Below are 22,482 nucleotides of genomic sequence, written 5' to 3'. Positions count from 1 at the left end.
CCAAAAAAATTCTGCTGCTTACCGACTTCCCGTAGTCAGCTGCTCTCAAGTGTTCACATTCTCTTCTGTTCTGTCATTCCTCGTGGAATGAGGGTGGTTTTTGTCTTTCTGCTTCCCTTGACCTCACGATCAGGGTTAAAACCTGGGGTAGCCTCTGTGCTCCTTTCTTTCTTGGCCCTGGTATGTTCTGGGCTTCTTGTACTCCTGTGCCCAGGGTTGAACTGCTTATTTTTCTTTTTATCTCCAAGGGCAGATCCAAGTCTTCAGTCCTTGTTGGTCTCTGTACCCCCACTCCCACCCCCACCCCAAGCTCAGGAACCAGGAAAGGGCTGGTGCCGCACTGTCTACTGGGATTAGCGAGTCAGAAACTCTGCCCAGGGCATTAGGGTGTGTATGAACACTTCTTCCAATTCTGACATAGTATTAACTTAAGCCTAGAGGTCAGTAACTCCATTTGTGTTCCTGAGGGTACTGAGCTGGACTGGTCAGCTCCTCTGAGCCAAGACTAGAGATATCTGAAGGAAATCCCTTTTTGTTAAAAGGACTTAGACTGGAGGCTATTATCTGGTAATACTGATGCCATATGGTAGTGTTTCCTGAAGGTAAGCCGGGGCTTGGGGTCCTGGGTGGGGGTCCAACAGAGTGGTGCCAGTAGCAGGCCCAAATAGAGTAGTACACAGGCCCAGCATGAGGCAACCTTGACCCAGAATGTGGCCCAGCTACCCTTGGTGAAGGTCTTTTCCAGTTCTGCTCCCTCATAGCTGTGGAACCAAAGACTGTTGTTAAAGATATTCAGGGCCCTAGCCTTTAGATCTACCTCCCCTCAGATCATGGAAGACCTATGTATGTCTCCTGAGAACCCTTTGGAATGGCCTTGAATTGTTCTTTCCTTAAAATAGCTAGGTTTTCAGGAGAGTATCTCCAGCCCATCTCCATCCTACCTGAACCAGTTGGTAAGGGTAACCATGACGTAGAGTGAAGCAAGGAAGAAGACGAAGTGGAAGGCAGAATAGCTGTAGGAAAGATGCTGGGCTTGCAGTGGTGATGCTTGAGGGGTCTCTTGGTCAGTTGGCTGGGTTGCCCCATCCGTTTGCCCTGCAGAGAAGGAAGAGCTGCTGGCAAGCAGTGCTGCTGGAATACCTGTTCCCTCCTCCCCCAGCTACTTAAGGAAGGTTCTGGAGGGCTCTTTGATTTCTGTCATTTCTTAGGATTCCTCACTTGACACTCACCATCCCCTGGCTCCACTGTTTCTGGGCAGCAGAAACAGAGTGAGGGTTTCTGCAAAACAAAAGGCAGCATGTTTTGGAATGAATGAGGGTGTTAATCTAGGAAATTTCCCTTTGAAAAATTGGTCTAGTGTAAGAAATGGAGGCATATCTGGGTTCAAATTATAGCTCTGGCATATTAAATGGCTATGCAAACTTTGGTAAGATGTTTAATCTTTTGTGCCTCAGTTTCTCCATTTGTAAAATGGAGCAAATACCTACCTCACAGGGTTGTTGTGAGGATTAAATTAAATGAGATATGTATGTAAAGTATCTAGCACAGTGCTTAGCACATTTTGGGTACTCAATAAAAGGTAACAGCAGCTAGAATCTGAGCATTCTGGGTAGAGGTTGGTAGGATGTGTGTCTGTCTGTCTGTTTTGGGGGAGGGATGATGGGGATACTGAGCTCTTGAGCCTCACCTGGAACTCATAGCTGTAAACCTTGATGATCCACAAGGGCCCAAATACCTCAGCCAGGTAGGAAGCCTCATTGCTGAGAAATAAGAGAGTTCTCAAGTTGGTCCAAATAGAAGGGATTGTTTGGGGACATTATTGCCAACTAATCTGCTGGTAACCCTCATGAGGGTGCTGTGGTCCCTGAACTGCTTTTCAACGAATTTTGGAATCTGTGTGAGGGCCTTAAAATCTGCACATACTTTTAAATTCTCAAGTCACCCCCCACCCCACCCCCTTCATCTCATAAAGATCATCTGACAGTGCTATTCTTAGAAACTGTCCCTGTTCATGGGGAGCTTTTCTCATTCTAGCCTTGCTAAAAAGTTTAAATAAACCATGGTTCTAGACATTCTCCTCTCTTCCCTTGTCCTGGGCATTCTCCCTCTGATCATTTTTTCCCCTTCACACCTTTACGTACCAAGCAAAAAGCACACAAGCATACATAATGCCAGCGCTCAACACTGCTAGTGAGGTATCTGATATTGGGGGTTCCATTTTATTCAGGCCAGGCAGGCACAGGGTGAGATTCTGTCCTTGAAGGATTACTGAAGAAGGGTAACAGAAGAGAAAGGTGTTAAGAACAAAGAGCTGGGTATTTGGCAGGAGCAAAAAAAGTTTTAAGCACTGGTTGTCCTGGTCTACAGGACCTTACCTCTCTCTGGAGGACGGCTGGACAGTGCAGAGAAGGTCAGATACATGATATAGCAGCTGATGATAGAGGCTTGTAGAAGGCCAGAGCGGGGTTGCTCTGAGGAGAATAGGTATTGCTTTAGTCTACAGGATTGTAATTTTCTTAACTCCTACCCCCACATCCACTTCTTTCTCCCATAACTGGAGGGAAGGAGATTCCTTTTAGGAATCCTTTAGGAAGGCTAAGGAATTTGGTAGAATACTGGAAGAACATGCCACCCTACCCCCAAATCTGGAATGTTGTAGGGCATATACCCACTGAGGCGGATGCAAGGAGCGATGGAGAGGAAGGAGAGGAGGCCACAGAAGCAAAGGTGCATACTAAGCAGCATCTTGTTAAGAAGGCAACCAGCTGGGTGTGTGTAGTGTTGGAATAGGAGCATAGCTCCCAACCCCGCCATGCTGTAGAATCCTAGGGTAGCCAGCAGCACAGCTAGGAACCAGCTGCAGTCTTGGGCTGCACCTGTCTGCCTAAGGAAGGGGAGGTGGGCAATGGTTTAGAGCTCCAACTCTTGTTTTTACCCATTACTTTTCCCCTTCTTGCAGAAGACTGGTGTGATTACTCATCCCATCCAGAGTCATCACACTCTTTAATTAAATTTATTTTTTTTGTACTGGGGATTGAATCCAAGGGCACTCAACCACTGAACCACATCCCCAATCCTTTTCATTTTTTGAGACAGGGTCTCACTGAGTTGCTTAGTACCTTGCTAAATTGCTGAGGCTGGCTTTTGAATTTGTGATCTTCCTGCTCAGTCTGCCCAGGTGTATACTACCGCACCAGGACATTCTTGAATTTTTGATACTGCTTATTGGGAAGCCCAGTGATCTGTTATGTCCTTTACCCAGCCTTTTATTGTTAGGACTAGTGTATTTTAAGTTGTTCATGCCTGTAATCCCAACTACCCCTCTCCCCCTACTTGGGAAGCTGAGGCAGGAAGGTTGTAACTTCCAGGCTAGCCTGGGTGTCTTAACAAGACACAATCAGAAAGGGTTGTGGGTGTAGCTCAGTGGTAGAGGAACCCTGGGCTAGATCCTCAGTACTGCAAAAAAGAAAAAAAAAAATTAATGCATGTTAATTGTACAAATTAACGGGATTCATTTTTACATTTTCATACATGTGGTTTGATTTGTGTCTCCCCTCTCTGCTGTCTTCTTTTGCCTCTCCCCCATCCACTTGCCCTTCCCTAATAGTTTGCTCAGCCTTTTGGAATTCAGTAATGCCAGACAGCCTTTCCAGAAAGAGCCTTTAGGGTTATGTGCCCTCATACCAGTTCTTGTTCCAGGAGTGGGCAAAGGCTGTAATAAGCACCAACTGTAGTAGGATGAATGTGAAGCCTCCACAGATGCCAATGTAATGCCAGGCTGCAAGATGGACACCAGGGAGAGAATGTAGCTGGTCATATATATCACTGCTTCTCTTCCTACCCACTCTTCATGTTAGCCTTTAGCCTATTGCTGATTGGGGTGTGAGATGGTATACCTGGGAGGAGATGCTCATCAGGGATGCAGAAGGCAGCAGCACAGAGACCTAACAGGAACAGCACCTTGAGGAACCAGAAGCTGGTTAGGAGGGAGAGAGAAAACCAGACTTAGAAAAAATAAAGGAGAGTGAATAGTGCCTAATGGGAAATAAAGCAAAAATATGGAAAGTATAAGTAAAGGAAGGGAGGGAACAGGCCCACTGCACTTTAAATTTGAATTCAAAGTCACCTAATAACATCTAGGCAATGTTTTATACTTTACAAATGGTTTGCATACAATACCCTCGTTGTTATCTCCACATGAGAGACTCAAAAGAGGATAAGTATCTGGCTTATGGTCACACAGCAAGAACAGTGGAAGCAGGGACTTAAACCTGTTTTTTGTATTTTTACAGTGTTATTCATCCAGGAATTTCCTTTACCCACCTTGTATCTACTTTCTTCTGTCCCCTCCCTGCCCAAAAAGTACACACAAACCTGTTATGCAGCTGTGCCCGTGGGCTGGTAGGGGAGTGGAGGTGGACCAGTAGCGCAGCCTGTAGCAGGTGGAAGGTGGCGGTTCCTGCACATATTCGATACACAGCCCCAGAGCCACTGAGCACTGGACAGGCAGAATGACCAAACAGGTGGGAACACAACCCCGAGGGCATCTGGATCTGAAGGGAGGGTGAGAAATAGCACGGCAAATCAATTCAAGCTAGGTACCTAGTTCTCACTGGTATCTCCACTGCTTTGCTCCCTGCCCCCAATCCAAATTTTGTCTATTTCAGCATTTCTCATATTTTCCCACCTTGCAACCTACCACCTTCCACTTACCCCATGTGCCTCACCCCAGACCCTTTCCACCACTGTCCTTGACAGCAGGAGGCAGCAAACTGCTGAGGCCCCTACATGAAGGAGGATGTAGAACAGGCGGCTACAAGTAGACTCTGTGAGAGAGGGTCTCCTAGAGTGGCAGCCGGTGGTACAAGGAATAGTGCCACAGCAGGACATCTGGGGATAGACCAGATACAGGGCAACAAGGTGATTTGCTGAGGAAAGGCAAACATTAATGTGTATGTGAGTTAACCCATGAGGTTGAAATCCAAAAATTTTCCTTCCCTTCCCTTTTGCATAGGAATTCTCAATTTGATTCTGAGCTATTTAGGATTGTCTTCCAATGACCACCAGTAAGGCTTTCATCACAGAGCTTGTGTGCAGGCTTAAGCTATTGACCTTTCCCTAGACCTAAAACAACTGGGGCTGAGAACATGGGAAAAGAGGTTTGCCAATTACTGAGGCAAAGAATAGAGATTATAGAGAAGAAAAGAATGCCTATCTTTATTGGCTTCTACAGGTTTTCCAACCCAGCTTCAGCCATCCTATGCTTTCAATTTTTCAGATAGTCCTTGCTTAAGGGAGTTTTCAAGCCTATGTGCCCATACTGGGTGTGGTGGTGGTGTATTCCTATAATCCCAACAGTCTGAGAGACTGCAGCAGGAGGATCACAGGAGATCACAAGATCAAGGATTCAGCAGTTTAGACCCTGAGCAACTTTGTGTCTCAAAAATATAGAAAGGGCTGGGTTAAGTGCCCCTGAGTTCAATCCTTGGTACCAAAGAAAATAAATAAAAATCAAGCCTATGTGCCCATTCATCCTCTCACCTGACAGAAGGGGGTTTTCACTATGACTCCACTGTGCTGCTGTGCTAGGCCCACGGAGGTGCTGGGACCTGTGGTGGACTTTGCACCCACCATCTTTGTCCCAGGGATTAGGCCTAGGTCCACCAGATGGAGAGTAGATGAGAAAGTAGCAGCTTCTTCGGACTTCAGCCCATTGGACTGTTGCTTTGCTGGGGCTGGTCGCCCAGTCCAAAGACCAATGGGGACATCAGGAAAAGAACACAAATCTCCAGAAAGTGGTAAATACAAATGCCCTTGTGAAGGTGCTTTCTTCTCAGGGCCTCACACCTAAGGCCACTCAGACTGTTTTACCTAGATTAGGGAGTAGCTTCCTGGGGATTAGCATCCTTAATAGGGTTAGGATTAGACATCTTCCATCCTGGTTGGACACAGTTCCTGGTGTGCAGTGGGGGGATTATTCCTGGATAATGAAGAGGGAAGGATGTCAACCGGGGTGGTCTGGAGTGGTGACAGATTAGGTCTAAAAGAAAGCCTTGCCGGAAATACTGTACAAACCCGAAAAGAAGTCTGTTAGACGAATTCCTTTCCTCGCTGAAGCTTCTAGAACTGGGGTTATGAAGAGGGTGTGGTCCAGCGTAGGCCCCGCCCCTTCACTGGGCGGAAGTTACGGTCACCGGATGTTATCATGAAGCCGGGCTCTGCGGCGGCGCGGTGAGATCAACATGGCGACCGAGGGGGACGTGGAGCTGGAGTTGGAAACTGAGACCAGCGGCCCCGAACGGCCCCCCGAGAAGCCACGGAAGCATGATAGTGGTGCGGCGGACCTGGAGCGGGTCACCGACTATGCGGAGGAGAAGGAGATCCAGAGTTCCAATCTGGAGACGGTAAGGTTGACCGGGAGTGTGTCCGGGTGGTTTGAGCAGAGGGACCCCTGTAGGTAGAAGCCTGCGTTCCAGCTGGAAATATAGCTCAGTTGATTGAGTGCTTTGCTAGCATGCATAGGGACCTGGGATTAATTGGCAACTCACTTAGGAAGTCCTCCGTTTGCTCAAAAGAACTTGATAGAAATTGGGCCTCAGGTGCACAGAATTGAATTAAACAGCACCTGGCAGCACTTCTTCGTGGAAGAAAAACATGTATAGCCTTGTGGCGGTTGTGCTGAGCGGTTCCGATCCTCTATGCTTTCCTATAGGCTATGTCCGTGATCGGAGATAGAAGGTCTCGGGAGCAGAAAGCCAAACAAGAACGGTAAGTCTTAAGTGCGAAGCCATTCTTACCAGTTGCTATTTATGCCCCCAACAAAAATAAAACCACAGTTAAGCCTTTGGTGCCGTCTTTCAACTCTGTTCACCAGTTCCTGCAGATCGAGGGTTTACAACCTGGGTTCCTAGGAGTTTATGGTTGAGGTAGAGAATGAGGACTAATGTACATGAATATTTTCAGGGAGAAAGAACTGGCAAAGGTCACTATCAAGAAAGAAGATCTGGAGTTGATAGTGAGTAGTAATGCCAAACTAGTGTATGGGCAGGGGAGGTTCTGCTTAATTTGGGTTGTTTCCTGAAATACGTGGAGTCAAGTTTAATGGCACATTGATGTCTCTGGGAAGACCTAGTCAACACGTAATTTATCCTTTTCCTGCAGATGACAGAGATGGAGATTTCTCGAGCAGCAGCAGAGAGGAGCTTGCGGGAACACATGGGAAACGTGGTGGAGGCTCTTATTGCTCTGACCAACTGATGTGTACTTTTTCAGGCATATTTACAGGGTTAACTTATTGCAATAAAGACTTTTTTTTTGCAGTTTTGTCATCTTGGATCAAGTGTATTTATATATAGTTTTTGTTGTAGGGAACTTAGGATGGAGTATAGGGAATTAAAGCGATCCCTCCTTCCAGAAGACTTTTTTTTGGTAGTGTTGGGTAGGAATTGGACCCAGGGATTTGTGCATGTGAGGCAAGCACTGTACCAACTGAGCTATACCCCCAGTCCCCTCCAGAACACTTAATGAATCTGACTGACCCTTAGCAGTATTCAGAGTACATTTGGAGTCTCAGCAGAGTTAGTGTACCCAAAGTCACATGTCTCCAGGATAGCTTATGAATAGTTAGGAAGGACAGGCACATCCTAGGAGCCACTGTATGGGTAGGAGTAATCCAAACCAGTTCATAGGCCTCTGGAGTTGGAATTTTAAATATCTAAGGTGTGAATGTGGGAAGAGTAGACATCTAATAAGGTTATTTTAAGATTTAATTATATGAGGGGCAGGGAGGCCTTATATAGAATTGATCTGTGAAAGATTTGAATTCTGAACTATAAGACTTCCCATTTTCTTTTTTTCTTTGTGGTACTGTGGATTGAACTCAGGGCCTTGTGCATGCGAGGCAAGCACTCTACCAACTGAGTTATATCCCCATCCCTGACATTGCATTTCTAGAAAAGTTCAAGAATTTTGGCCAAGTCACAGTTGCTAAACTTGTTTTCTCAACTGTAAATACTACCTTATAGGCTGTTGTAAGAACTGATGAGCTGGTAAATGTAAAAACTTTGACTGGTTCCTGCCTCAGAGTGGACAAACAAGTGGGAACTGTGCTTTCCCAAAAGAGTTTCAAGGCCCTTTTTCATTTTGGTTCTAGGACAGTTTATAGGTTATATTCCAAATAGTAACTTGATATTTAGGCTCACGTTTAGTAACTCATATTTGCACTTTTTTTAATACCAGGGATTGAACCCAGGGGCACTTAACCACTGAGCCACATCCTCAGCCCATTTTTTAATATTTTATTTAGAGGCAGGGTTTAATTTGCTGGCTTCGAATTCATGATCATCCTGCCTCAGCCTGAGCAGAGTAATTCTTCCAGTGAGGCATTTTAAGAATGTGAAAAGATCTTTTTTTTTTTTTGAGATGAGGGTCCCACTATGATGCCTAGGGGGTTCAAGCAATCCTCCTTACTGGCCTCAGCTTCCTTAGTAACAGACCACAGGCATGCAGCCCTGCACCTGGCTCAGTCTGCCTTTATTGTGGTGCTGGGGTTTAAGCCCAGGGCTTCACACATGCTAGATAAGTGTTCTGCCACTGAGGTACACATCCCCAGTGCCCCTCATCATTTTTTTTTTTTTTTTTTTTTTTAGTTTTTCCACTGGTAAAATTTCATTTCTTAAACCCTCAGAATTCTTGGTACTTTGCTAAGCGCATGGCAATTAGTATGATGGATGGTCCTGGATTGCTCCCCACCCTACAAAGAACAAGATGATAGTAGGTATTTGGACTCAATAAGACACATGCCCTATTTCATGAGTTAATTTTTGTTCTATGTACAGCTGTAGTTCAGAGGAAGGAAAATCAAATATCTGTGTTTACACATGAATAAATCTGGATGATACTGAATACCTAATCCTAGATCTGAGTTTGTTTCTGAGGTTAAAGGGGATGATCAAACTAAAATACCCTCTGCTTGACAATTCCCTGCTTTTATTTTAGTTAATAGGTAGTTAATACTTGTTAGTTTGCATATTTTATTCTCCAGTATTATGCTAAAAATTCTGGGGTATATCTTTTATTTCTTGACATACACAAAAGGATAAAAAGTATACTCATTTAGAAAAGTTGCCTTCAACCAAAAATGCAAAACAGGTTTCAATGAGCTTAGATTTCCTGGTATAGTACTCCTAACCCTAAGGTAGAAGTATTGCATTTTCCACTTAATACACCCACATTTCTGACACAAGCTAAGTGGATGGATGGAAGAAAACTGAATACTCCCAAGTAAATATGGGAAGCCACAGCAGAGACACCTAAGATTTCTCAGAAACTGTTAAGTGGGCAGCTTCTATTCCTACCTGGATAGTGCTTTTCTGTGGGTTTCTTAGTCTTAAGTCCAAACCTCACAAAGCACCTTCAAGGACCGGACTACCCAGTAATAGGTACGGCAGTAAGTCCAGTAAGGTGGATATAAGAACCACGTGATAATGGTAAAAGAATGTCAAGGACCAGATGCTGAGACATCTCCTTGTGTCCCACAGTTAGAATAAATAGTTGAATCCTAGGTTGTTTTCCGCTTCTTGGCAGATGGTCGCTCAAACACATCTCGTACTCCAGCTGCCTTTTGTTTAAAGAACTTTGTATTCTGGGCACTCTCTTGGCCCCATGCTGAGTCAAAGGAGGTGGTATCTTGATCCACAAGGTGGGTATATTTGGTACGACCAGAACGTCCAAAGTTTTTGACCTAAGGGAAGGATTGATGATGAGTTATATCACTGAACACTTAAGACCCAGCTCCAGCCCTCAGTACATTACTTTTTCTTTTTATGTTGACAAAGAGTGCCCATACCTGCATGACTTTAGGAAGAATGGTTTTGTTGAAATGATCCTCCAGGGTTGGTGCACTAAAATCTCTCTTGTATACTTCCTCATCCTCATCCTATAAAAAAAGAATATCAGTGTTACGATTTTATTTCCCATACAAACACACAAATTTATTAAATTCTGCAACAAAGAAACAAAGGAAATAGGGTATTGAGCTTTTCTTCAAGAGATTCCTATTTGAGAAGATGATATTCTTTTTTCTATTATATTGTTTCTCCTTCTTAAGTGTAGATACTTATTGAAGGTTGCACTTATTTACTCATGACTTCCACTCTATTGGTCTCTTAGATCCTCAATCCTAAAATTCCAGTCTTCCCCCTCCCCACAATACCAGAGAAACTGTACTGAGGATGAGCTACATCCTCAGTTATTTTCATTTTGAGACAGGGTCTTGCTAAGTTGCTAAGGCCAATTTTTTTTTTGAGGTGGTGGTGGTGGTATACTGAGTATTGAATTCAGGGACATTTAACCACTGAGCCACGTCCCCAGCCCTATTTTGTATTTTATTTAGAGACAGGGTCTCACTGAGTTGCTTAGTGCCTCGATAAACTGCTGAGACTGGCTTTGAACTTTCAATTCTCCTGCTTCAGTCTCTGGATCTGCTGGTATTATTGGTATGTGGCACAGTACCCAGCCAATTGAACAGTTTTTGTGCCAGGTATGGTGGTGCATCACCTGTAATCCTAGCAACTTGGGAGGCTGAGGCAGGAGGATTGCAAGTTTAAGGCTAGCCTGGGAAATTCAGACCATTTAAAAAAAAAAAAATTAAAAAAGGGCTGGGGATGTAGCTTGGTGTGCTTGTCTAGCAGGTATAAGATCCTGGGTTCAATCCCAAGTACCACAAAGAACAAAAGAACCCAATTTTTATGAGATCTACTTCCTTCTTAGGCCTGAAAAAATCCCTCATTTAATCCCAGAATCCATTTTAATTTCACTTCTTGTCCAGATGAGAAGAGTCAGTATTCGAATATATCAAAAGACTGTCCTGTTTTTTTAGCCAACAATGTATTGCTTCTTAAAAAAGTTTGATGATGATGATAATATGATGATTATTTTGAGTACTGGGGACTGAACCCAGGGGTGCTTTACCACTAAGCTACACTGCCAACTCCCACCTACCCTTTTTAAAATATTGAGATAGGATTTCCTCTAGTAGCTGAGGCTGGCTTCAAACTTGAGATCCTCCTGCTTCACCCTCATGTGTGCTAGGATTATAGGTGTGTGCCATTGCACCTGGAAAAGCTTGATAATTAAAGCTGCTGACTGCTTAGGCAAAACTACTTTCTTACTTTGAAACAATACAAGAAATAATTTATCATCACTAGTGACAAGAAAACTACAAGTGCTTAAAAACTGAGGGTTTTAACATGGAACTTAGTTTTTAAAATTTTTTAATTTTTTTTGGTACTGGGGATTTGATCCCAGGGGTACACAACCATTAAGTCACATCCCCAGCTATTTTTTTTATATTTTATTTAGAGACAGTGCCTTGCTAAGTTGCTGATGCTGGCTTCGAACTTCCTGCCTTTGCTTAATATAGGTGTGTACCACTATGCCTGGTAAATAAGCTAGTTTTATGATACAAACTCCTTTCATTAGGAAATAATTTAACAAACCATATACTATCAAAAGTAATAAATGCAATCAATTATTTCATTGCCTTTCCTGTTTTTCCTTTTTAAGAAATTATCACTGGTACTAATTCAAATAATTTTTTAAAAGTCCATGTCACTTTACACAGTGTTAACAAAAGTGCTTTTTTGACCTTGGTTTTTATATGAAGAACAATGATAATGACATTCAACATAAGGGTCAGATAATTAACCATTAACAGGCCACCTTCTGTCAGCTCAGAATGAAGTGAACTAAACGGCCACCCAAGTGTGAACTAATATATAGCTATTTACAGACTCTGATTTTTATATGATCTAAGCTTCTCATTTGGCTATGAAATGAGAAGGGTGCTTAACCACTGAGCCACAACCCCAGCCCCTTTTATATTTTATTTAGAGACAGGGTCTTACTACGTTGCTTAGAGCCTTGCCAAGTTGCTGGGCTGCAATCCTCTTGCCTCATCTTCCCAAGTTGCTGGGATTACAGCTATGCACCACCATACCTGGCTGAAATAATGATTTTTAAGTGGTTTGGGGAACCTAATTATTTTAGTATCTACATAGATCCCTTTCTTTTCATTTTCTTAATTATTCTATTATATCATTTCCTTTTTCTGGGAGCTGAGGCCAAAACAGAACAGATGTTGCTGCTGTTTCTACAAACCCAATGCTTTTTCTGGATTTATATCCTTCTCAGGCAAAAAGCAAATGAGAAGGTTGACTGCTAGAAATAGAAATAACATTTCAGGACAGTTTATTCTCCATCTAGAGGAAAAAAGGATTCTGAATTATTCTTATTGCTCAATTTTCTGATACCCATTTCACTTACCATGAAGAAGGCACCCCGGTGATAGTACTTCTGTAAAAACTTGTATTTGCCTTTAACAGCTTTGTTGGTGATGACTTTGCCATTTGCCCGAAGCTCAGCTCGCCTCTCTTCCTCAGTCAGGTTTCGCATGCGTTCAATTTCTGCTTTCTCCTTTTCAAGCCTGTTAAGGTAGCAAAACTATTTATTAGTATTTATCTAGCATTAGAGTGGTTAGGTTCTACCTTGCCACATGGTGTCCTGCATCACCCTGGTACTCTGCAGAGTCCACTCAGCAAGAAAGCTCTCACCAAATAACCACTAAGCCACATCCCCAGCCCTTATTTGTATTTTACTTAGAGACAGGGTCTCACTGAGTTGCTTACTGCCTGGTCATTGCTGAGGCTGGCTTTGAACTTGTGATCCTCTTGCCTCAGCCTCCTGAGCCACTGGGATTTCAGGCATGAGCCACCACGCCTGGCTCTTAAAGTCTTATTTTGAGATAGGGTTTCACCAAGTTAGGTGAGTGGCAGTGGCACAGGCTCAAAAAACCTCAATGACTAGTTCTCTTCCCCTATCAATTCACCCAAATATTTATTTCCGTTCTTCCTACTCAAAGCTAGTTGAAAAGAAAACTTATCAAAAATTACTTAAAAGGTCTAGAATGAATTAAAGTTCTTCCCACAGAGCCAACAAAGGTTACTTCTAATGGTGGCTCTGGTAAATGGGACACCTTCTATAAGGGGTGCTGTTGAAGTTAGGAGGAAGAGAAAATGCTGGGCAGATAGGGAAATGGGCCCCTGGGTGACTTCCTGGGCAGCAGAGCAAAAACAGAAGCTGCAGTTTTTTATTTTTTTGTTTTGTACCGGGGATTGAACTTGGGCATTTAACCACTAAGCCACATCCCCAGGCCTATTTTGTATTTTATTTAGAGACAGGGTCTCACTGAGTTGCTTAGCTCCTTGCTTTTGCTGAGGATGGCTTTGAATGGACGATCCTTCTGCCTCAGCCTCCCAAGCTGCTGGGATTACAGGTGTGTGCCACTTTGCCAGGTAAAGCAGTAGGTTTTTGCTCAGAAACTTGCATAAGGTTATTTTTAAATCAGGACATATATGATCTGGAGTCCACAGCCTCACCAAAGAAGGAAAAATGTGTTATCGATATTTGATTGGATTAAAGACTGCAGGAATGCCTAGTGGACAGAGAGCCTTACGCAGGGATTGGGCATAGGGCTGACTTCCTTAAACCTATAGATCTATATAAACCCATAGACAATAGCCATCCATTGGCATCCCTCTCTTGGAACTCCTCCCTTTTTGGGAGTTTTGCTTTCTATTTACTGTAATAAATCCTGTTATTTTGCTAAAAACAAAACAAAACACAAACCCTCCCCCCAAAGAAAACCCAACCAAGAATGGGGCTGAGGATGTAGCTCAGTAAAGGGAGCCCCTTGCTCAGCATGCTTAAGGCCCTGGGTTCAATCTCCAGGGTCACAAAACAACAACAAAACCAAACCAAAATCCAGGTGTGGTGGCACACATCTACAGTCCCAACTTGGGAGGCTGAGGAGGAAGATCACAAGCTTCAGGCCAGCCTCGGCACATAAGTGAGGCCCTAACCAACTTAGTGAGACTTTGTCTCAAAATAAAAAATAAAAAGGGCTGGGGATGTGACTTAGTGGTAAAGCCCCTCTGGGTTTAATCCCCAATACTGAAAACAAACAAACAAAGAAACCAAGCAGCAAACCAAACCCATCCCAAGAATGGAAACCATAGTAGGTGACAGGCCTCAGAACTACAGTACTGGTACTAGAAAACCTGTTCCATCAGCAGCATTACCAATCCCATTACTCACGCTTCTCTGTCTTCTCTGTCCCTCTTGATTCTTTTTAGCTCTCGAACTTTCCATGCCTCATATTCCTCCTCATCATTTTCATCGTCAGTGTTGAGTGCATCCAGTGCAGCCAGGGAACGCTTATTCTCCTCCAGCTCTTTCTTGGTCTCCTCTTCTACAATCTGGATAAGGAAAACAATTCAGATATGCACTTCCTTATCCTCAGACAAACCTAATTACACCACTCTTTGCACTCAATCCTCACAACCACTCCCAGTACCTTGAGGGTGTACTTTCGTCTCTCTTCAGCCATGCGCTTTGCTTCCTGCTCCAGCTCTTTCTGTTTCAATGCTTCAGCCTCCCGTTCTTGAACTGTCACTCGGTCCTTCCTGCATCACAGAGGTCCTGTTAATTGCCCAAAGTCCTTAGAATGGCTCTCTTTGTTCCTCTCCATCTAGTCCCATCCAAATCCGACAAAGCCAAACAATCTTTGGCTCTATTATTTGCAAACTGTCAAAAACAGAGGCATTCTCACAGATCTTTAGTTCACCAAAATTATGTTCATTCTTGAGGTTTGCCTAGATAATAAGAAGCCTGCTGGATTATAAGTAATAGAATTTCTAGCCATTAGGAAATAGAAATTTTTTTTTAAAGAGAGAGAGAGAGAGAATGAGAAAGAATTATCTTTGTTTGTATGTGGTGCTGAGGCTCGAACCCGGGCCGCACGCATGCCAGGAGAGCGCGCTACCGCTTGAGCCACATCCCCAGCCCCAAATAGGAATTTTTTAAAAAAAATATTTTTAGTTATAGATGGACACAATATTTTTATTTATGTGTTTTTATGTGGTGCTGAGGCTCAAACCCAGTTCCTCACATGTGCAAGGCAAGTGCTCTGCCAGAGCTACAACCTCAGCCCAGAATTTGTTATTTAAGCTTAATTTCATGCTTAAAATATACAACCTTGAGCAGATAAGTGCTCCTTAACTGGAAAGAGAGATATGAAAACAAACAGGCTTCCTGCTATACCATGCTGCTACTCAATATCTACACCCACCCTGGGCACTGGCCTAAATGCTTAGTACTTAGATTTGGACGAACATGGGATAGAAATGAGGCTTTTACTGTCAGACCTAGAAAGAAGTAACTATGTAAACTCTGACCTGTTTTGTGAGATACTTACTTTCGAATGAAGACTGGCTTAAGGCGAGGCTCCATCTCATCTTCACTGTCTGTGTACTCTTCATACTCTGACTCTGATTCTGACTCCTCCCCAGAACGTCCTTCATCTTCTACCTCCATGACTTCCATTTCCTCATTTTTTCTCTCCTGTGCTCGTTGACGCATCATTCCACGGCGCCGCTCTATTTCCTATCAAAGCATACATCTAAGCTTGTTATTCAAATGGTCTATACTCTATAATGGCTTTTTTTTTTCTTTTTTTTTTTTTGGGTGCTGGGGATTGAACCCAGGGTCTTGCACATGCTAAGCACAAGCTCTACCTCTAGGCTACACTCCTGAGATGGCTTTTTATTTTTGTCTCATCAAGTTCGACAAATTCTAAGTAAACGAAATGTAGAACCACTTTATTTTCAATTTTATCTCTAATAAAGAGGAAACACTATCACAATTCTGCCAAAAGCAGTCATCTTGGCCTTTATGGCCTCAGCAAATGAATATTGGCACTGGACATGGTAGCACATGCCTGCAACCCTAGCATCTTGGGAGGCTGAGGCATGAGGATCACAAGTTAGAGACCAACCTCAGCAACTTAATAAAACCCTATCTCAGATTAAAAAATAAAAAGGACTAAGGATATAGCTCAGTGGTAAAGTACCTCTGGGTTCAATCCCCACTACTAAAAAAAAAAAAAAAGTAAAGAAAAAAAATAGGGTCTTCCCACCAATTTTTCTTCTGCTCAGGAAGAAAACCTCCCATTTCCCTTTACCACACCTCATCATCAATTTCTTCCTCCTCTTCTTCACTGGTATCTTCTCGTTCCATGCGCCAAGCATCTCCTTCTACTTCTGAGTCACTTTCTCCTACTACTTCAGGTTCTACTATTTTCCGATGTCGGGCCAATCTGAAAAACAGGATCTCCAAGTGTATCACCAATGTCACAAAAATAGGAAAATCCACCACATTTTCTTAGTTGCAGTACAAACCTGATTTGCCTTCATTAATACGAATGTCTTTGAGATGTAACAACTGAGGTAGAGATTAAAGAAACTATACCAGAATGTCAGAGCATATAGTCAAAATGTGTTTGACTATATGCTGTTTGACTAAACACTAAATGTGTTCAGGCACCATTTTGGGGGCACAACAGCAAACTCACATGGCACAGAGGGACATTTTCAATAACTCAAGGTAGTTTACACTTTCAACATTAAATCATACTATATTATTTTCAGTGACATAGTATTTTAGTGAAACAATTTTTGATGGTTGCTGTGACAAATTCCTGAGACAATATGAACAGTGAGAGTTCAGGACCTATGGCCTCTGTAAGGTAATGCCTCAATCAATACACAACATACAAATCCCCTCACTGGGAGGCTCTCTTTCTAACATGAGATCACTTCTTAAGTCTTTTTTCCTACTTTATCAGTGTCATTTCCCCTCACTGGGGAATAAGTAGGTGGATACAACCAATTTCTCAAGTTTTATAAAACATCTTCATGATAAAAAGACTCCGTTAAATGAACAAACAATTGTCTCTCTATTCTTTGAGGAGCTGGGATGAAACCCAAGACCTCTTCCATGCTAGGTAAGCCTTCTACTATAGAGAAATCTCTGGAGCCTCTTGGTATCTATTTTCTATTTCCTTAATGAGTTAATTAAGATCCTTAGGCTAGAAGTTACCTGCTGTTTTCTGAAGCTGCCACTTACTGGCTGTGTATCTTTTGTCATATTATTCTCCTAACTCCTTTGTGTTTCACTTTTCTCATTTGTAAAATAACGACAACCTCATAAGGTTATTGTATGGATTATAAGAATTAGTAAATATAATCTACTTAGAACAGCATAATTGGTACATATAAATATTATTCAGGTATTAGGTATTAGTGATGTCATTAATTAACCTGCAGAGGTTCAGATCCAGGGAAGTATAACCTTAGTCATTACCTTTCTTCCACATCTTCACTAATACGGTTCTGCAAACGACGCAGCCGGGGATCACTAGATGAATCCTCCTCTTGTTCCTCCGGTTCTGCTTCTTGTTCTTTGGCTTTCTTAATGAATTGAAATTCTTCATCTTCCTCATCTGAAGACTCCATAGGGGCATAGTCTGGCCTCTTTCCAGATACATAACGTTTTACCTTTACCTTCTCCATTGAAATCTCACCTGGGCAAGAGAGATAACATAATAAGTTAACATAATAAGTCAGTAGTCTTTCCCAATGTTCTTCAGCCCTTGGCCTCTGCAGGTAGCGCCTGAATTTCTGGTAGACAAGGGTTTAAGCAGAAGAAGAGAACCATTACCCAATCTCCTATTCATCTAATGGTGCTTTCCAACAAAGGCCAACACATGGGAAAGCATTCTTGTGATTACTCTCATGATAACAAAGCTTACCTTGGGTACAATTAAGTGAAGGAAGGTGAGCAGTGAACCAGTAGAAAAAAACTCCACTCCCACCATAAATTCATGGCTTACCATTTCAGCTATAACCTTAAACAAATTATTGTAACAGTGCCCAGGATATAGTCAGGATGATAAGTAGGAACTTATAAAACTAAAATGTTGGTTGGACATTCTTTTAATTTCCTTTGGAATTTCCACGGCAGCCTTTATAAAAGATTGCCACATAACCTAAAATTCTAATATTATTTATTTCCACCTTCTTTCCTTTAGCTTTTGTGCCATCAAATCTGCAAGAGTAACTTCTTTCACACACACAAACAATTGCAGTGAACAGAAAGAGTGAAAACTAACCAACTTCTTTTATAAGATAAGCAAATCCTGATAACCAAAGGAAACTCTGGGTGAGTTTCACTTACATACAAAAATACTCTCTCCCCAAATCCTTACAACACACACAAAAAACCAAAACTCTAAATCATCCTGACCTAATAGGAGTAAACCTAGGATTTCAAGAATGGCTTAACTTTAGAAAAGTAGTGGGGGAAAAAGGAGAAATATGCTATTTTTTTTTAAGTCACATAATGATTTTTTTTTTTTTTTTGTACTGAGGATTAAAGCTAGCTCTACCAATGAGTTACATCTCCAGCCCTTTTTATTTTTAGGAAGGATCTTACTAAGTTGCCTCAAACTTGCAATCCTCCTACCTCAGCCTCCTTAGTCACTGGGATTATAGGCATGAGACTGGAGAGATCTATTTCTTAAATGAACAAACAGTGAGCATCCTTATGTTGTACCCATTATACTTTATAGTTAACCCTGTATTATGATTCTAACTTGGACAATAATAAATACATAAATGATAAGGACTGAAAAGGAAAAAACTACCATAATTTCCAAGCTATCATTGTCTCCGAAAAAATACAAGATAACAAGTCAAGCTAAACAATTCAGGAAGCTGGATGCAGTACAGCACACCTATAATTCCAGTGGCTGGGAGGCTGAGGCAGGAGGATCTTGAGTTCAAAACCAGCCTCAGGGGGCTGGGATTGTGGCACAGTGGTAGAGTGCTCGCCTTGCAAGACCATGGGTTTGATTCTCAGCACCACATAAAAATAAATAAGTGAAATAAAGGTATTGTGTCGAACTACACTAAAAAAAAAAAACAAAAAAAAACCTAGCCTCAGCAATTTAGCAAGGCCCCAAGCAACTCAGCAAGACCTTGTTTCTAAATAAAATACAAAATAGATATAAAATAGAACTGGGGATGTGGCTCAGTGGTTGAGTGCCCCTGAGTTCAATCTCTGGTACCAAAAACCAAGCCAAAACAAAAACAAAAAACTTGTATGTATATAAAAATAAGTGAATGGGGCAGCTGGGGTTGTGCCTCAGTGATAAAGTACTTGCCTAGCATGTGTGAGGCACTGGGTTCGATTCTCAGCACCACATATAAATAAATAAAATAAAGATCCATTAACAACTAAAATAAATAAATAAATAAATAAACAAGAAAAAGTGTTTGGGTCCAGGGATATGGCTTAATTGGTAGAGTGCTTGCCTTGCATGCACAAGGCCCTGGTTTCAATCCCCAGCACCACCCCCCCAACACACACACACAGTGTATTTATGTATAACTATGTATAATTAGAAAATATTGTTTAAAATACCATTTACATCGGCAACTACTCAATACCAAGAAATAAATTCAACAAGTAAAATAATGCCTTTAGGAGGAAAAGTATAATTTTATTCAAAGATATAAAAGCTCTAAATAAATGGAGAAATATATCATGTTCAAGGATGAGAAGATCGTAACTGTGCCTGAATTATCCTATAAACGTATAATCTATAATCTATAATTTTAATGCAATTCCATTAAAAGTTGCCCCAGGCTGTTTCTAAAATCATATAGAAGGATAGGAGGCCGAAAAGAACTAAGATAATTCTGATGAAGAATAAAATGGAAGGGGTAAAGGGGGAGGTGGTTTGTACCAAAGAGCAAGGCTTAAAGTTATAGTAAATTAGGGACTTGGGATGTAGTGAAATGGTAGAGTGCTTGCCTAATATGCATGAGGTCCTGGGTTTAGTTCCTAACACCACTACCTGCCCCCCCACCCCACCATGGTAGTCAGGTTTGTAACAAATTAGAATAAAAAAAATTTCTAAAAAAAGTAATCAGGTGTATTCTGGAGACTGAGGTACGATTAATTGATCCCAGGAGTTTAAGACCAGCCTGGAAGCTGGGCACAGTAGTGTATGCCTGAAATCCTAGCAGCTTGGGAGGCTGAGACAAGAGGATCACAAGTTTTAGGCCAGGCTCAGAAATGTAATGAGGCCCTAAACAACTCAGCAAGACCCTGTCTCAAAATAAAAAAATAAAAGGCTAGGCAGTAGGGCTGAGGCTGTAGCTCAGTGGCAGAGCGCTTGCCTTGCATGTGTGAGACAATGGGTTTGAGTCTCAGCACCACACAAAAATAAACAAATAAGATAAAGGCATGCAGTCCATATACAACTGCAAAAAAAAAAAAAAAAAAAGACTGGGCAGGTAGCTCAGTGGTAAGTGCCTTGGATTCAATCCCCACTACAAAGAAATAAAAAAAAAAAAGAAAGATCCCATACAATGAAGTGTGGATGAATGTCTTGGAAATAAAAACTATGAAGTTCTTATAACTTACTTTGGAGAACAATTGGTAACAGATAGTAAAGTTGATGACTTCTAGGACACTCCTCCCTAAGGAAATTTTTACATAAATGTATCACAAAGCCAGGCATGATGGCTCAGTCTTGTAATCCAGTGGTAAATTTAAGGGGTTGAGGCAGGAGAATCATGAGTTCAAAGTCATCCTCAGAAATTTAGTAAGGTGCTAAATAACTCACTGAGACCTTTCTCTAAACAAAATACAAAAAAGGGCTGGGGATGTGGCTCAGTAGTTAAGTGCCTCTGAGTTCAATCCCCAGTACCAAAAAAAAAAAGGTATCCAATAGATACATTTAAGAATGACAACTGGGGGCTGGGATTGTGGCTCAGTGGCAGAGCGATCATCTAGCATGTGCAAGGCCCTCAGCGCCACATAAAAATAAATAAATAAAATAAAGGTATTGTGTGCAACTACTTCTAGAAAAAAAAAAAAGAGTGACAACTGGGGCTGGGGTTGTAGCTCAGTGGTAGAGCACTTGCATAACATGTGTGAGGCACTGGGTTTGATTCTTAACACCCCATATAATAAAGACCCATTGACAACAACAACAACAAAAAAGGATGACAACTGCAGGCTTCTGCAATAAAAGGAAAAACAACATGGCAACAACTAACTACTAACTACCCATCAGGAGGGAATAAATTGTGGTTTATTTATTTATATAATGGAATTTAAAAGCAGTTAAAATGAATGAAATTGATATGTATTAAAAAATTCTCAAAAGTCATGTTGAATTAAAGAAAGAAAAAATGGTGTAGTTCTGTGGTAGAGCATCTGACTATCATGCAGAAGGCCTGGGTTTAATGAACAGCGTCCCCCCCCCCCACCACCACCACCAAATAGGCAAGTTGCACAAAGTTTGATACAGGATATTTAAAGAATAAGAAAAAACATGATATTCTTTTCCGACATTTTTACTGAAAAAACTTTGGTCCCTCCTACATCTGCACTTATTGAAATCATACCCGTTCTTTAAGGATCAAATTAAATGACACTGTCTTCAAGAAGCTTTTCTTGATTACCCCAATCTGCTTGGCATGTACCTCTTTTTTCATGTCTTACATGCACTAGAATGTGAATGCCTTAAAGTTGGAGCACTACCTTACACAACTTTCTATTCGAAGACACGGTTCCCGGCCTGAACGAAGTTATGGTCTTCTAGGGGAAGATAGACACGTAAATAACTACAATACTTGATAAGAGTTATCAAAGCAGCCTAAACAGACTGCTATGTAAGAAATTTGTGGAGGCCAATAGAATAGAGGGGTGCTTGCCGTACGAGAGCAGACAGGTCACAAGACCAAGATATGATGCAAAGTAGATCCCCTCCTCAACCCAGACAACGCGAACGGGTGCGACTTTAGTGTGGAAAGGCAGAAGAAATGAGACCAGCGGGGTTCGGGTGACCAGCCGGGGGAGTTTTGGATGCCGAGGCTGGGAGAGATAAGATCTGACTGGGAGAGGGGTGAGCACAGTTACCTTTCTCATTGCGAACGGGGACGGCCCCAGCCGTAGACTGAATGGGCGGTTGCTTCATGAGTGCGCTTGGGACCGACATGTTGATTGCAGCGGTGTTGATTCCCGAAACTCGACTGATTATACGCAGCGAACACTAACAACGAACAGCTAAACTACTTCCAACCTAGGTACGCCCGGCACGACAGCACGACTGATAGAAACTACTTTTACGTCAGAGCTAGGTAAACCGGAAATGTGTTACGAGAGGATTGTGGGATTTTGGAGGACTTCTGAGCGCAGGCCGCTTAAAAATTGAGTCTGTTATTGCGCATGTCCTTAGGCGCCCCTCCCCCGTCCCCACCCCTCCTCCAGACCCCCACCTCTCCGTGCCTTCCGGGTCCTCAACCTTGCAAAATTTGGAATCCCGTTTTCGTAGGAAGTTGCTCCCTTTGGGTTTGGCTGTAGGGCAAGGAAGTTTGGTTCTTTTTGGTCTGGGAATTGAATGCAAGGGCGTTCTACCACTAAGCTACATGCCCAGCCCTTTTTATTTTTTATTTTGAGACAGGGTGCCGCTAAATTGCTGAGGATGTTATTGAACTGGCGATCCTCCTG

The 22,482-nt window shown here is 42.2% G+C and overlaps 3 protein-coding genes across 4 annotated transcripts; 1 reads left to right on the top strand and 2 right to left on the bottom strand.

Moving 5' to 3' along the window:
• Positions 1-357: 357 nt before the first annotated feature.
• On the bottom strand, positions 358-5,863 carry Serinc4 (serine incorporator 4). Its single transcript, XM_015480727.2, has 10 exons — positions 5,542-5,863; positions 4,714-4,890; positions 4,375-4,553; positions 3,897-3,976; positions 3,685-3,778; positions 2,673-2,884; positions 1,688-1,760; positions 1,230-1,278; positions 942-1,095; positions 358-761 (listed from the first exon to the last, which is right to left on the bottom strand). Exons 1-10 carry the CDS (start codon positions 5,632-5,634, stop codon positions 442-444), a joined length of 1,431 nt encoding a protein of 476 aa, XP_015336213.1. The 5' UTR covers positions 5,635-5,863; the 3' UTR covers positions 358-441.
• A 243-nt stretch (positions 5,864-6,106) lies between these two features.
• Positions 6,107-7,315, top strand: Hypk (huntingtin interacting protein K). Of its 2 annotated transcripts, XM_015480726.2 has the most exons (4): positions 6,107-6,404; positions 6,713-6,768; positions 6,964-7,015; positions 7,162-7,315. In XM_015480726.2, exons 1-4 carry the CDS (start codon positions 6,243-6,245, stop codon positions 7,255-7,257), a joined length of 366 nt encoding a protein of 121 aa, XP_015336212.1. In that variant the 5' UTR covers positions 6,107-6,242; the 3' UTR covers positions 7,258-7,315. The 2 variants fall into 2 exon arrangements, with proteins under 2 accessions (XP_015336212.1, XP_048649465.1); XM_048793508.1 differs by lacking the exons at positions 6,713-6,768; positions 7,162-7,315 and having other exon boundaries at positions 6,213-6,404; positions 6,964-7,023.
• A 1,697-nt stretch (positions 7,316-9,012) lies between these two features.
• Mfap1 (microfibril associated protein 1) lies at positions 9,013-22,120 on the bottom strand. Its single transcript, XM_015480723.2, has 9 exons — positions 21,892-22,120; positions 17,260-17,479; positions 16,084-16,213; positions 15,314-15,501; positions 14,414-14,522; positions 14,155-14,315; positions 12,325-12,484; positions 9,848-9,937; positions 9,013-9,742 (listed from the first exon to the last, which is right to left on the bottom strand). The coding sequence occupies exons 1-9, from the start codon at positions 21,968-21,970 to the stop codon at positions 9,560-9,562; spliced, it is 1,320 nt and encodes a 439-aa protein (XP_015336209.1). The 5' UTR covers positions 21,971-22,120; the 3' UTR covers positions 9,013-9,559.
• Between the last annotated feature and the right edge of the window lie 362 nt (positions 22,121-22,482).

Source organism: Marmota marmota, unplaced genomic scaffold (assembly GCF_001458135.2).
Source record: "Marmota marmota marmota unplaced genomic scaffold, marMar, whole genome shotgun sequence".
NCBI classification, from domain to species: Eukaryota; Metazoa; Chordata; class Mammalia; order Rodentia; family Sciuridae; genus Marmota; species Marmota marmota.
This window is presented reverse-complemented; position numbering and strand designations above follow the sequence as displayed.